We start from the raw sequence: 14,285 nt of genomic DNA, 5'->3' as shown, positions 1-14,285 counted from the left end.
GACCTGGCTTGGAGTTTTCCAGCCTCCATCCCCTGCTGGGTATCTGTTTCCGTGGAGAGGACTGACGTTTACAAACAGAAAGGAGTTGTTTTTGCTAGTAAGGAATGCAGCGTTTCCTGCAGGAAATTCTTTGAATGGGTGATTGAGCCAGGACGAAGAAGAGGGAAGGAACATAAGGAAGGAGCTGGGACCTGTTGCAGGGAAATGATTAGGATAACAGAGCTGGAAGGGACAGTGTAGGTCATCTAGTCCTACCCCCTGCCAAAGCAGGAGACCCTAACACCATTTCTGCAGTCCCTTCTTAAAAGCCTCCAGTGGTGAAGCTCCCACAACTTTGGAAGGCAACTTCACCTTCAATTGGTTGATTGTTTTTACTGTCAGAAAATTTCTCCTTATTTCTGTTCTGTCGGGCTCTCTGGTAGAATCCTCCCAAAAATTCACAGGTACAAATTTCAGACACACACACGTTTGAAAATTCAAAACAATGTTCTTTATAATGAAAATTCACTTAATCTAAGCCCTCTTTTGGTATAGCAAAGAGCACTGGTCTCCAAACAAACTGGTAATTGGTACAAGTCCCTTATCAGTTCTGTGATACTTATCTTGCAGCTGTGAGGCAATTCACAGTCCTTCTTCTTTCACAAAGTGAAACACACTTTGCCCTGGTTTAGTTTCAAAGCGGGGGGAAAAGCAACACACCAAGGTCAAAGTCAGTAAAGCAGTCACGAAACACAACGATCAGATAATCCTCCACAATGGCCAAACCCACACACTGCTCTTTATAGCAGCCTCACTAATTACCACAGCTTCACCCAATCACAAGTGGCCTCATTTTCTTTGATAATAATCTCTCAGTTGTTGTTGCCTATGCATCGCTCTCCGCATGCGTGGCTGTATCATTAACTCTTGTTCCGAATCCAAGGAGGAGCTAGATCAGGGGTAGGGAACGTTGGCTCTTCTATGACTTGTGGACTTCAACTCCCAGGATTCCTGAGCCAATCATTCTAGTTCAGAGAATTGTGGACTTCAACTCCCAGGATTCCTGAGCCAATCATTCTAGTTCAGAGAATTCTGGGAGTTGAGCCAATCATTCTAGTTCAGAGAATTGTGGACTTCAACTCCCAGGATTCCTGAGCCAATCATTCTAGTTCAGAGAATTCTGGGAGTTGAAGTCCACAAGTCATAGAAGAGCCAACGTTCCCTACCCCTGAGCTAGATAATTGATCTCCTTCTGAGCTGTCTGCCCCACTCTCCTCCTCCCTGTCACTCATGTCTTCTTGGTCAGAGGAGCCTTCATCAGCAGATTCCACCGGGAGCAAAACAGGCCTGCGGCATGTGGATGTCTCCCCCACATCTACAGTCCTTGGGGCAGGAGCTGGGCCAGAGCTAACCACAACAATTTCTAGGTTGAATCCAATATTAGGCAGCCACTTACTGTGCTAACTGGACAGTCCTTGGCAGCTGGCGCATGGAACATGCTCCCGACATGTGCACGCACAGCCTCGCAAGAGATTTGGCACCACAAGCCAAATCTCGTGAGATTTTGGCTATTTTCGCCTATATTTTTGCTTCCGTTTTGTCCAGTGTTATTTGAATATGGGTCTAAAAAGTAACTTTAACAAAGAGGTTTGGGAAAAAAAGTCCTTTTTTAAAAAACAAATTAAAATAATTACCATATATTTTGGAATATAAGATGCACCTTTTTCCTTCCCAAAAGAGGCTGAAAATTTGTGTCTTTTACTCTGGATGTAGATTTTCCGAAGCTTATTTTTCAGCCCTAACTAAACACTAAAGATCTTCCCAGCTCTTATCAACTTGCAGGCTTTTTCACATTGCTAATTGCTCCAAATAATGTTTTTTCCAGCTCTAAATCTCTGCAGGCTTTTTTTCATTACTACTCGCTCCGGATATGTTTTTTCCAGCCCCAACAAGGTGCTAATGATCCTCACAGCTCTTAGGTGCTTGCAGGCTTTTTTCATTATTACTCTCCCCGAAGAATGTTTTTTCCAGCTCTAAGTCTTTGCAAGTTTTTTTTATTGCTACTTGCTCCAAATAAGATTTTCCCCAGCCCTAACCTGGGGATAAAATACTGTGCTGAAGCTGACCAGATGAAGGATGCTAGCATCCTTGTAGGCAGATCCCCCCCCCCCTATTTTCCTTCCCAAAAACTAAGGTGAGTCATATACTCCGGTGCCTCTTATACTCCAAAAAATATGGTATTAGTTCTTTGAGGTGCATAGAACCAGCTCTGTGGCTATGAAATGGAGTTGTTGCACTTTATTGATTACAAAATGTATCACTTTTCTGCTGCTATGGTCTAGCCAACATAAGTGATATCTGATTTAGAAACATCGAAACATAGAAGTCTCATGGTCCATCTAGTCTCCCCTTATACTATTTTCTGTATTTTATCTTAGGATGGATCTATGTTTATCCCAAGCATGTTTAAATTCAGTTACTGTGGATTTATCTACCACGTCTGCTGGAAGTTTGTTCCAAGGATCTACTACTCTTTCAGTAAAATAATATTTTCTCATGTTGCTTTTGATCTTTCCCCCAACTATTTATTTATTTATTTATTTATTCATTCATTCATTCATTCATTCATTCATTCATTCATTCATTCATGCCGCCCCTCTCCGCAGACTCGGGGCGGCTCACAACAGAATACAACAATTCATGACAAATCTAAATTATAGTTTAAAATATTTTTAAAAAACCCATTTACTAAGCAAACATACACACAAACATACCATGCATAAATTGTATATGCCCAGGGGAGATGTCTCAGTTCCCCCATGCCTGACGACAAAGGTGGGTTTTAAGGAGCTTACGAAAGGCAAGGAGAGTAGGGGCAGTTCGAATCTCTGGGGGGAGTTGGTTCCAGAGAGTCGGGGCCACCACAGAGAAGGCTCTTCCCCTGGGGCCCGCCAACCGACATTGTTTAGTTGACGAGACCCGGAGAAGGGACCTAATCAGTCGCTGGGATTCGTGCGGCAGAAGGCGGTCTCGGAGATATTCTGGTCCAGTGCCATGAAGGGCTTTAAAGGTCATAACCAACACTTTGAATTGTGACCAGAAATTGATCGGCAACCAATGCAAACTGCGGAGTGTTGGTGAAACATGGGCATACCTAGGTAAGCCCATGACCGCTCTCGCAGCTGCATTCTGCACGATCTGAACTAACCTCAGATTGTGTCCCCTTGTTCTTGTGTTCACTTTCCTATTAAAAACACTTCCCTCCTGGACCTTATTTAACCCTTTAACATATTTAAATGTTTCGATCATGTCCCCCCCTTTTCCTTCTGTCCTCCAGACTCTACAGATTGAGTTCATGAAGTCTTTCCTGATACGTTTTATGCTTAAGACCTTCCACCATTCTTGTAGCCCATCTTTGGACCCATTCAATTTTGTCAATATCTTTTTGTAGGTGAGGTCTTTTGGAGGATCTTTGTTGAGGGAGTGACCCTTTGGCCTTGATCGAGAAAGTATGGGTTGGTTTTAACATGTCAGAGTGAAATATGAAATAACTCATAGTCCACTGTTTTATACTTCCACATGTTAGTTCAAAGTCCAAGAATGTACAGTCAATTCACATGCCATTTGTCACGGAAAATGTGGTCAGTGGCCTGAGTCAAATATGCTTCTCTTAGACATCTCCCAAGCGCATTTGTGAGAGTTTACAAAAAACTATCCTCATTTTCCAGACTTTCTCCAGTGGCTTGGGCGTATGGCCTTTTTACAAAGGCAATTTTTTAAAAAAAATATTGTCGGAGGATCAGTCATAGGGCAAGGGATAATGTGAAACATACTCTCTTCAGAAATCAACTGGTTTCCAATTTAAAAGTCCATATAACAGTATTTCAATGAAGATGATAAATCAGTCCAGAACAGTTTATAAAAGAATAGTGCTTTACAAAAGTATGATTGTCTCAGATTGGATTAAAAATTAAAAGTCAGGTTTTCTAATTAGAATCCATTAATTATTTCAGCCTGCTCTATCAACTTTTTTTTTTAAAAAAAGAGTCATAAAGGAAACCCCAGATGTTGTTCAAATTTCATCTCTAGAATGTATTTATCGGGGAAGAGACAAAACTAGAGGCAGAGTTAAGAAAGTTATCAGTCTAGAGTCTAAAATTTCTGTTTCAACAAGTCTTTCTTTTTCTTAAACGTTAATTTGATTTTTTTTTCTCTTTTCAATCCAGCTATATAATTTCCCCCATTCAGTATAATAATCTTTATTTTGTTTATTCTTTAATTCATACGTTAGTTTACTTAATTTGGCACAATCTAACATTTTCCTTCCTTCCTTCATTCATCCATCCATCCATCTATTTATTTATTCAATCAATTAATCAATTAATTAATTAATTATTGATTTTGTCCAATACACAATGAGGATTTTAGTGGGTATATATCTATATACACATAGTAAAATACATGATGAAGGTTATAGAGGAGATACTCATAGTAAAATATATCTAAGAAAGAATAGAAAAGAAGGTATAGTAATAGAACATATCAATGAAAGAATAGAAGAAGAGATATAGGAATAGAAGAAAGGTATAGGAGATATAGGAGAGCAATAGGACAGGGGACGGAAGGCACTGTAGTGCACTTGTACTCACCCCTTACTGGCCTCTTAGGAATCTGGAGAGGTCAACCGTGGATAGTCTAAGGGTAAAGTGTTGGGGGTTTGGGGATGACACTATGGAGTCTGGTAATGAGTTCCATGCTTCGACAACTCGATTACTGAAGTCATATTTTTTACAGTCAAGTTTGGAGCGGTTAATATTAAGTTTAAATCTGTTGTGTGCTCTTGTGTTGTTGTGATTGAAGCTGAAGTAGTCACCGACAGGCAGGACATTGCAGCATATGATCTTGTGGGCAATACTTAGATCTTGTTTAAGGCGTCTTAGTTCTAGGCTTTCTAGGCCCAGGATTGAAAGTCTAGTCTCATAGGGTATTCTGTTTTGAGTGGAGGAGTGAAGGGCTCTTCTGGTGAAGTATCTTTGGACATTTTCAAGGGTGTTAATGTCTGAGATGCGATATGGGTTCCAAACAGATGAGCTGTATTCGAGGATGGGTCTGGCGAAAGTTTTGTAAGCTCTGGTAAGTAGTGTGAGATTTTTGCTAAACTTGCCCAGACATAATGCCACCAGTAAAACATCTTATGGAACCTACAAATCTTTAGGTTTTTGACTCAAGCCTTCCATCAAGTCCTGACTTCTGTCACTGTGGCAACGTGGCATCTGCTTGGGTTTCCATAGTTACTTGCACAGCTGCAGAACAAGCTGTAGAAATTTTGGGGGAGGATTAGGGGGAGCCATTATCTCAAATGAGAGCCAATTTCAGGAGTGATAAGAAATAAGTAACGGATGCAATTCATTGAAGGAAAAATGGGGTGATTCTGTGATCCCTCCTCTGCACTGGTATTTTAAGCAGGAGGATGTAGGAACCAGCATTGTCAAAATATGTCAATGCACAACGGCAAAGATAGGATGGATGGAAATTAAAGTACGTCGCCCACGCATAGGCAAATATCAGAAATTAGAGGCCTGGAGGAACAGAAGAACAGCTGGTCATCATTTGCTTTTGGTTTATTTTTTTGAATTTTAATTTTTTTATTAAAGCAAGTACAAAAACACCAAACAAAAAACACAACATCAAGACAGCCTTTGGTACAGATAAAAAAATAGCCAACATCCTAAGAAACCCCAAAGACAATATCCAGCTAGAAAACCAGGGAGTTTATCAAATGCCGTGTAAAATCTGCCCAGCCACATATATTGGACAAACCAACAGGAGAGTAAATGCAAGTGTTGCAGAACATAAGAATGCATTAAGAAAAAAAAAAGTCTTCCCTTTTCCAACACTTCAAAACCACAGGACATGAAATTGATTTTGACAGTACCAAACTAATTTCCAAAACAGAACACTACAGCAAAAGAATAATCATGGAAGCCATCGAGATAGAAAAACATCCCCAAAATATGAACAAGCGGGATGGTACCTCCCGCCTACCAGACATCTGGAAACCAGCCCTCATTAACAAATGTATCCCAGCCATAGAAACTGAAACCAGACTCAGAACACACATTGCACAACAACCAAGTAGCCTGCAAGCTCCAACTACTCAGGATATCACCCCTAATCCACAATCATTAACTAATCAGCATACCTCAGTTCAATCAACGACCCCAGGTGTTACCCCACTGACTCACCAGGAAGTTTCTACACAGCAGGCAATTGCTGAGCCATCAAACCACACCCAGCCACCAGTATTTATAGAAGGAAGGCAGCTCAGGTCTCGCTGTGTTCGCTCTAGAACAAGGACAGAAACACCAGCCTGAAGATGATGAGTGAGACCTCGTCGAAACATCGCCAGAAATTTCTAAATCCAGCACGGGAAGAAACCCGAATATACCAAGACCATTATATATATATGTGTGTGTGTGTGTTTTCATAGATTTCCATGGGTATATGTACGTAGATTGTTCTGTGTTCGGGTTTTGCCCCATGTAATATTTTGAATGTCTAAGCATAGACATTCAAAATATTACACAGGGCAAAACCCGAACTCAGAACAATTATAGGTGTATATATATATACATGCATACATACATACATACATACATACATACATACATACATACATACATACATACATACATTCTGTATTAAATGTAAGAGCACTAAGAAGTGGTATTTACTGTAAGTCTAAATAGGCCACAACAGGATCCTAAATTCAGGCTATGTCCTGTTTTTAATTGCTTTTTTAAAATTTATGTATATTTATTTTTGTGTTTCCTCTTTTTTTTTTTTCTTCTCCTGCAGCTTGTGGAGAAACACTGCAAGACAGTCAAGGGAATTTCTCTTCACCTGACTTCCCCAATGGATATTCGGCACACAAGCATTGCATCTGGAGAATATCAGTCACGCCAGGAGAAAAGGTAGGTGCTGGTTCAGTTCCCCCCCTGCCTCCTTTTTAATGGAATTGTCCAAACCATCTTACTAGAATGCTGGACTTCCTGTTCTTCTTTATGCCTGTTCTTCTTCTTTCTCTTGGGAATTATTGCATTTGGTGGACACTATTAATGCCATCCAACTAGTTTATTCCAAGAAATACAGGTATTAGGGGAAGGTCTGGTAGGGAAGGTTTGCCTATTTGCCGATGGCTCTAAAGTGTGCAATAGGGTTGATATTCCTGGAGGCATCTGTAATATGGTAAATGATTTTTGCTTTACTAGATAAATGGTCAAAGCAATGGAAACTGCAGTTTAATGTTTCCATTTGTAAAATAATGCACTTGGGGAAAAGGAATTCCTCAATCTGAGTATTGTATTGGCAGTTCTGTGTTAGCAAAAACTTCCGAAGAGAAGGATTTAGGGGTAGTGATATCTGACAGTCTCAAAATGGGTGAGCAGTGTGGTTGGGCGGTAGGAAAAGCAAGTAGGATGCTTGGCTTCATAGCTAGAGGTATAACAAGCAGGAAGAGGGAGATTGTGATCCCGCTGTATAGAGCGCTGGTGAGACCACATTTGGAATACTGTGTTCAGTTCTGGAGACCTCACCTACAAAAAGATATTGACAAAATTGAACGGGTCCAAAGACGGGCTACAAGAATGGTGGAAGGTCTTAAGCATAAAACGTATCAGGAAAGACTTCATGAACTCCATCTGTATAGTCTGGAGGACAGAAGGAAAAGTGGGGACATGATCGAAACATTTAAATATATCAAAGGGTTAAATACGGTCCAGGAGGGAAGTGTTTTTAATAGGAAAGTGAACACAAGAACAAGGGGACACAATCTGAAGTTAGTTGGGGGAAAGATCAAAAGCAACATGAGAAAATATTATTTTACTGAAAGAGTAGTAGATCCTTGGAACAAACTTCCAGCAGATGTGGTAGATAAATCCACAGTAACTGAATTTAAACATGCCTGGGATAAACATAGATCCATCCTAAGATAAAATACAAAAAATAGTATAAGGGCAGACTAGATGGATCATGAGGTCTTTTTCTGCCCCCAGTCTTCTATGTTTCTATGTATCCTTTATTTATAACCCCAATGTCAAGCCAGTGCAGAAGTTGGTGAAAAATTAACATCTTGCCACACTATCTATAGAAGGCCTGATATTTATGGGAACTTGATGGGAAGGGTGATTTTCATGAGGGGACAGATGCAGGCACAAAGCATTCTTTCGAGTGGTTCAAGGACATCCCATGCCCACCCACCTGGGCGGAAGCAGAAGGAGGATTGGCCACGCTGGCACAATCTGAGTGGGCAATGTGACAAATTTGTGGGTGGGGGGAAAAGCATGTGAAGTTTCAACTGGGTTGGAAACTCAGAATCAGGTTTCCCAGTGAAGGTGTCAGGATGGCTCCAGAAATAAATTGGAACTTTGAGGAATGTTTTGACTCTGATTCTGATTTAGTCTGGATGTTACCTGGAATCTTGACAGCTAAATTATGTAACTTATTCTACCTTTTCCTCCTTAAGAGATTATTTCTCTAGTAAGGAAAAAAAATAGCAGTAAGAAATCATAGGTGAGCTACTAATGAAAGTATTGTTGCAAAGCAAAAAGCACATTAAAGATAAGTTGTTGGGATCGGAGTCTTTATTCATTGAAGTTAGAGTTGTCTAAAGCAGTGTTTCCCAACCTTGGCAACTTGAAGATATTTGGACTTCAACTCCCAGAATTCCCCAGGCAGCGAATGCTGGCTGGGGAATTCTGGGAGTTGAAGTCCAAATATCTTCAAGTTGCCAAGGTTGAGAAACACTGGTCTAAATGATGAACGTACGTAACCTAAGATCACCTAACTATGGTTTAAACTGCATCTGTCAATCCCAACACCTTCTCTCCTCTTTTATCCCCCCCCTCAAAAGATTTTGCAGAGAAAAGTATCCTAATGTACTACAGATGTTTTACACATCGAGTCCCATAAGCCCCAATCGTGATGGCAAAGAGCGAGGCGTGGCGGGAGTTGTCCAAAACATATGGAGGACATCAGGTTGCCTTAATCCCAGTCTCTTCCTCTCTTAATCCATTTTTAATATTGCTTCGGGTATCTGGTTTCCTCGTCCTATTTTGAGAACACAGACAAAAACAACCAGAGGAACAGCTGGAGGCAGTTTGTCATGCTGGAATAAAAATATGTTGTAATACTGGGAGGCCATTTGGCATAGGACAGAGGTCTTCCAACTTGGCCACTTTAAGACTTGTGGACTTCAACTCCCAGAATTCTCCAGCCAGCATAATACGCTAGCTAGACCAGAAGTCTTCCAACTTGGCCACTTTAAGACTTGTGGACTTCAACTCCCAGAATTCTCCAGCCAGCATAATACGCTAGCTAGACCAGAAGTCTTCCAACTTGGCCACTTTAAGACTTGTGGACTTCAACTCCCAGAATTCTGGGAGTTGGAGTCCACAAGTCTTAAAGTTGCCAACTTTGAAGACCTCTGGTCTAGCTAGCGTATTATGCTGGTTGGAGAATTCTGGGAATTGGAGTAAGACCTCTGGTCTAGCTAGCGTATTATGCTGGCTGGAGAATTCTGGGAGTTGAAGACCACAAGTCTTAAAGTTGCCAACTTTGAAGACCTCTGGTCTAGCTAGCGTATTATGCTGGCTGGAGAATTCTGGGAGTTGAAGTCCACAAGTCTTAAAGTGGCCAAAATTTGAAGACCTCTGGTCTAGCTAGTGTATTATGCTGGCTGGAGAATTCTGGGAGTTGAAGTCCACAAGTCTTAAAGTCACCAAGTTTGAAGACCTGGTCTAGCTAGCATATTATGCTGGCTGGAGAATTCTGGGAGTTGAAGACCACAAGTCTTAAAGTTGCCAAGTTTGAAGACCTCTGGTCTAGCTAGGGTATTATGCAGGCTGGAGAATTCTGGGAGTTGAAGATCACAAGTCTTAAAGTTGCCAAGTTTGAAGACCTCTGGTCTAGCTAGCGTATTATGCTGGCTGGAGAATTCTGGGTGTTGAAGACCACAAGGCTTAAAGTGGCCAATTTTGAAGACTTCTGGTCTAGCTAGCGTATTATGCTGGCTGGAGAATTCTGGGAGTTGAAGTCCACAAGTCTTAAAGTGGCCAAGTTGGAAGATCTCTGCCACAGAGTGTCACACCCTGGAGATGGAACTGTTGCTCATACCTGAGCAATGGATAGAAGCTTTGAAGAAATAGACCCAAACTTAAAGATGGGTTTCCTGACTGTGAACATAGCTGGCTGGAGAATTCTGGGAGTTGAAGTCCAAAAGTCTTAAAGTGGCCAAGTTCGAAGACCTCTGCTATAGAGTGCCACACAGTTGAGATGGAACTGTTGCAATGGTTAGAAGCTTTGAAGAAGTAGACCCAAACTTAAATATGAATTTCCTGACTGTCAGCATAGCTGGCTGGAGAATTCTGGGAGTTAAGTCCACAAGTCTTAAAGTTGCCAAGTTTGGGGACCGCTGCTGTAGGAAGAAGGGTTCAAATCTAAGTTAACTTACTTCGTAAGTCCCCCATAACATCATTGCAAAGATTTATATGTCTATCACCCCTTCCAAACTTGAGTCAGGAGAAGAAATAACAGATGCCCCTATTGCATTCTGTCAGTACTTGATGAAGATAGCAGACACGAACTAACATTTTCTCTCCTTAGGCTCTTTTGCCAGTTTTACTATCTCATGCAACGCTGTAATGTAATTCAACAGGATTATCTCTGTTTTCTCTGGCTTGGGAAAGAGTATTCTTTCTGGAAAAAGCATCCATTTCTTCATGTCTCGCAAATTCTGATTTGGGACCGTTTTTTAAGATGACGGAGTCTAAATTACTGTTAGTTTGGCACAGGCTTAACTGTCTGGCTCGGGGATATCTCCAGCCAACTTGTTTTCCCACACATAACAAAAGAACATGTGCCTAGTGCTTGGCTTACCACAACAATGGAGCCCCCAAATCTCTGTGGCTAAGTGAGACAGTTGTTAAACTTAGAAACATAGAAGATTGACAGCAGAAAAAGACCTCATGGTCCATCTAGTCTGCCCTTATACTATTTTTTGTATTTTATCTTAGGATGGATATATGTTTATCCCAGGCATGTTTAAATTCAGTTACTGTGGATTTACCAACCACGTCTGCTGGAAGTTTGTTCCGAGGATCTACTACTCTTTCAGTAAAATCATATTTTCTCACGTTGCTTCTGATCTTTCCCCCAATTAACCTCAGATTGTGCCCCCTTGTTCTTGTGTTCATTTTCCTATTAAAAACATGTGTCTCCTGAATCTTATTTAATCCTTTAACATATTTAAATGTCTCGATCACGTCCTTCCTTTCTCTTCTGTCCTCCAGATTAGACAGATTGAGTTCATGATGTCTTTCCTGATAGGTTTTATGCTTAAGACCTTCCACCATTTTTGGACCCATTCAATTTTGTCAATATCTTAAAAACACTTCCCTCCTGAATCTTGTTTAACCCTTTAACGTCTTTAAATCTTTTGATCATGTCCCCCCTTTCCCTTCTGTCCTCCAGACTACACAGATTGAATTCATTAAGTCTTTCCTGATAAGTTTTATGCTGAAGACCTTCCACCATTTTTATAGCCTGTCTATGGACCCGTTCAATTTGATCCATATCTTTTTGTAGGTAAAGTCTCCAGAACTGGACACAGTATTATTCCAAATGGGGTCTCACCAGCGCTCTATACAGCGGGATCACAATCTCCCTCTTCCTGCTTGTTATACCTCTAGCTATGCAGCCAAGCACCCTACTTGCTTTCCCTACCACCTGACCACACTGTTCACCCATTAACAATAGCATTTAGACTATAACAATAGCATTTAGAGGTATATATCGCTTCACAGTGCTTTACATCCCTCTTACATACATCTTGTTATGCCTCTAGCTATATTAAGTGAATTCTGCCCCATTTTACAATCTTTCTAGCCACCATTTTTAAAGTGAATCATTGCAGTTGGGAAGTTAGTAACCCAGTTGTTAAGTCAATCTGCCTTCCCTATGGATTTGTTGGAAGAGATTATATGACCTATCAACTGTCATAAATGGGAATCAGATGACAAATTTTGATCACGTGAGCATGGGGATGCTGCAAGGACTGGAAGTGTGAACAACAGTTGTGTTACTTTTTTCCAGTGTTGTTATAACTTCCAACAGTCATTAAATGCACTGTTTTAAATCAAAGACTACCTACATATACCATATTTTTCAGAGTAAAGTTTGTTTTGGGAGAGGAAAATAGGAGGGGGAAATCTACCTGCCTGGTAGTCACCCAGCTAGCATCCTTAGTCTGGTCGGCTTCAGCACATTATTTTATCTCCTGGTTAGAGCTGAAAAAAATATTCGGAGGGAGTAGCAATGAAAACAAGCCTGCAAAGACTTAGGGCTGGGGAAAAAACTTCTTTGGAATGAGTAGGAATGAAAAAATCCTGCAAGCCGGGAAGATCGCTATCACCTTGTTAGGGCTGAAAAAAATAACTTCTTCAGAGAGAGTAGCAATGAAAATTAGCCTGCAAGCCAGGAAAAGTCAGGAAGATTGTTAGCACCTCGTTAGAGTCAGGTTGGGGGGGGGAAAGCTTCGTAAAAGCTACATTTGGAGTATAAGACGCACGCAAATTTTCAGCCTCTTTTAGGGGGGAATAGGTGCCCCTTATACTCCAAAAAAATACAGTATCTGTATACAGTGATACCTCTACTTACGAACTTAATTCGTTCCGTGACCAGGTTCTTAAGTAAAAAAGTTTGTAAGAAGAAGTAATTTTTCCCATAGGAATCAATGTAAAAGCAAACAATGTGTGCGATTGGGGAAACCACAGCGAGGGTGGAGGCCCTGCTTCTTCCCAGGAGATTCCTAGAGAGGCCCCATGGAGGCTTCTACCCACCTTTTCTGGCTCTGTTTCCTACAAGGTGATCCCTAGAGAGGCCCCACAGAGGATTCTCCCTGCCTTTTCTGGCCCTGTTTCCTCCCAGGAGATTCCTAGAGAGGCCCCTCAAAGTCTTCTCCCAGCCGTTTCTGGCTCTGTTTCCTCCCAGGAGATTCCTAGAGAGGCCCCTCAAAGTCTTCTCCTGGCCGTTTCCGGCTCTGTTTCCTCCCAGGAGATTCCTAGAGAGGCCCCATGGAGGCTTCTCCCTGCCTTTTCCCGTTAGTTTTCGAGGCTCGGGTTTGTAAGTGGACAATGGTTCTTGAGAAGAGGCAAAAAATCTTGAACACCCAGTTCTTATCTAGAAAAGTTCGTAAGTTAAGTTCGTAGGTAAAGGTACCACTATATGGTATTTTCATCACTCGGAACCTGACTAGGATTTAGGTTTCTCACTTTCCTCTTTAAAAGTACTCTCTTAAATCTTGACATCTTCCAAGGTCAAGATGGGATGAATGTAAGCAAATGCGAACAGCGTCAATCCTCAGTTAATACTATAGAAGCTTTGATTTCCAAGTGTTAGCAAATTCTTGCTTTTCTGCCTTAAAGTTGCTGACAAGGACATGCCTAAGTAATGTTTCAGACCGACTTTCTACTTAGGGCAGTGTGACTTCTGTTTGCTTTCCAGATCATTCTGAACTTTACATCCCTGGATCTATACCGCAGCCGGCTGTGTTGGTATGACTATGTGGAGGTGAGAGACGGATTCTGGAGAAAAGCTCCCTTGCGAGGTAACCAATGAGAACACACTTGTAATGTACTGGAAGGCCACTAGGGGGCCACCCTTGGAGCGGGAACCATGGTAGCCTGTGAGTTTGACAGCCGACTATAAAAACGGAGCTGTCAAACAGTGCTGGCAGGTTTTAGTCACACAGGTGTTATTGAGTTGTTGTTTTTCTTGTGGTTATTAAAACGTGATGTTACAAGGAAACCACGGAGTCACTGTGTTATTGTGCCCATCAATCAAGCTATACAGCAATATTGGTGGTAATGCATGTGGTCGTATTTCATGGAGGAACATATTTAACAATCAAAACATCTCCTAAACTCATTAATTGACTTCCTTCCCCTTTGGAGAACCCAGTGTTTTGTATGTGTGTGTGTTGTTTTGTTTATTTATTTATTTATTTTATTGATTGATTGATTGATTTTGTCCATTGCACAATGAGAGTTATATTGGGTATACATATAGTAAATATATAATGAAGGTTATAGAGGATATACTCATAGTAAAGTATATCTAAGAAAGAAGAGAAGAGAAGAAATAGGAATAAAATATATCAGTGAAAGAATAGAATAAATATAGGAAAGAAGAATGGTATAGGAGATATAGGAGAGCAATAGGACAGGGGACGGAAGGCACTCTAGTGCACT

The 14,285-nt window shown here is 41.0% G+C and overlaps 1 protein-coding gene across 2 annotated transcripts in view; it reads left to right on the top strand.

The window, feature by feature from the left end:
• BMP1 (bone morphogenetic protein 1) overlaps nucleotides 1–14,285 on the top strand; it is a 160,218-nt gene that overhangs the window by 108,022 nt on the left and 37,911 nt on the right. For both annotated transcript variants that reach the window (XM_070765346.1, XM_070765345.1), the window contains exons 9-10: nucleotides 6,838–6,953; nucleotides 13,540–13,642. In XM_070765346.1, the coding sequence (XP_070621447.1) occupies nucleotides 6,838–6,953; nucleotides 13,540–13,642 (219 nt within the window). The remainder of the gene's footprint in view (nucleotides 1–6,837; nucleotides 6,954–13,539; nucleotides 13,643–14,285) is intronic.

The sequence above is a fragment of the Erythrolamprus reginae genome, chromosome 12 (assembly GCF_031021105.1).
Source record: "Erythrolamprus reginae isolate rEryReg1 chromosome 12, rEryReg1.hap1, whole genome shotgun sequence".
Taxonomy (NCBI): domain Eukaryota; kingdom Metazoa; phylum Chordata; class Lepidosauria; order Squamata; family Dipsadidae; genus Erythrolamprus; species Erythrolamprus reginae.
This window is presented reverse-complemented; position numbering and strand designations above follow the sequence as displayed.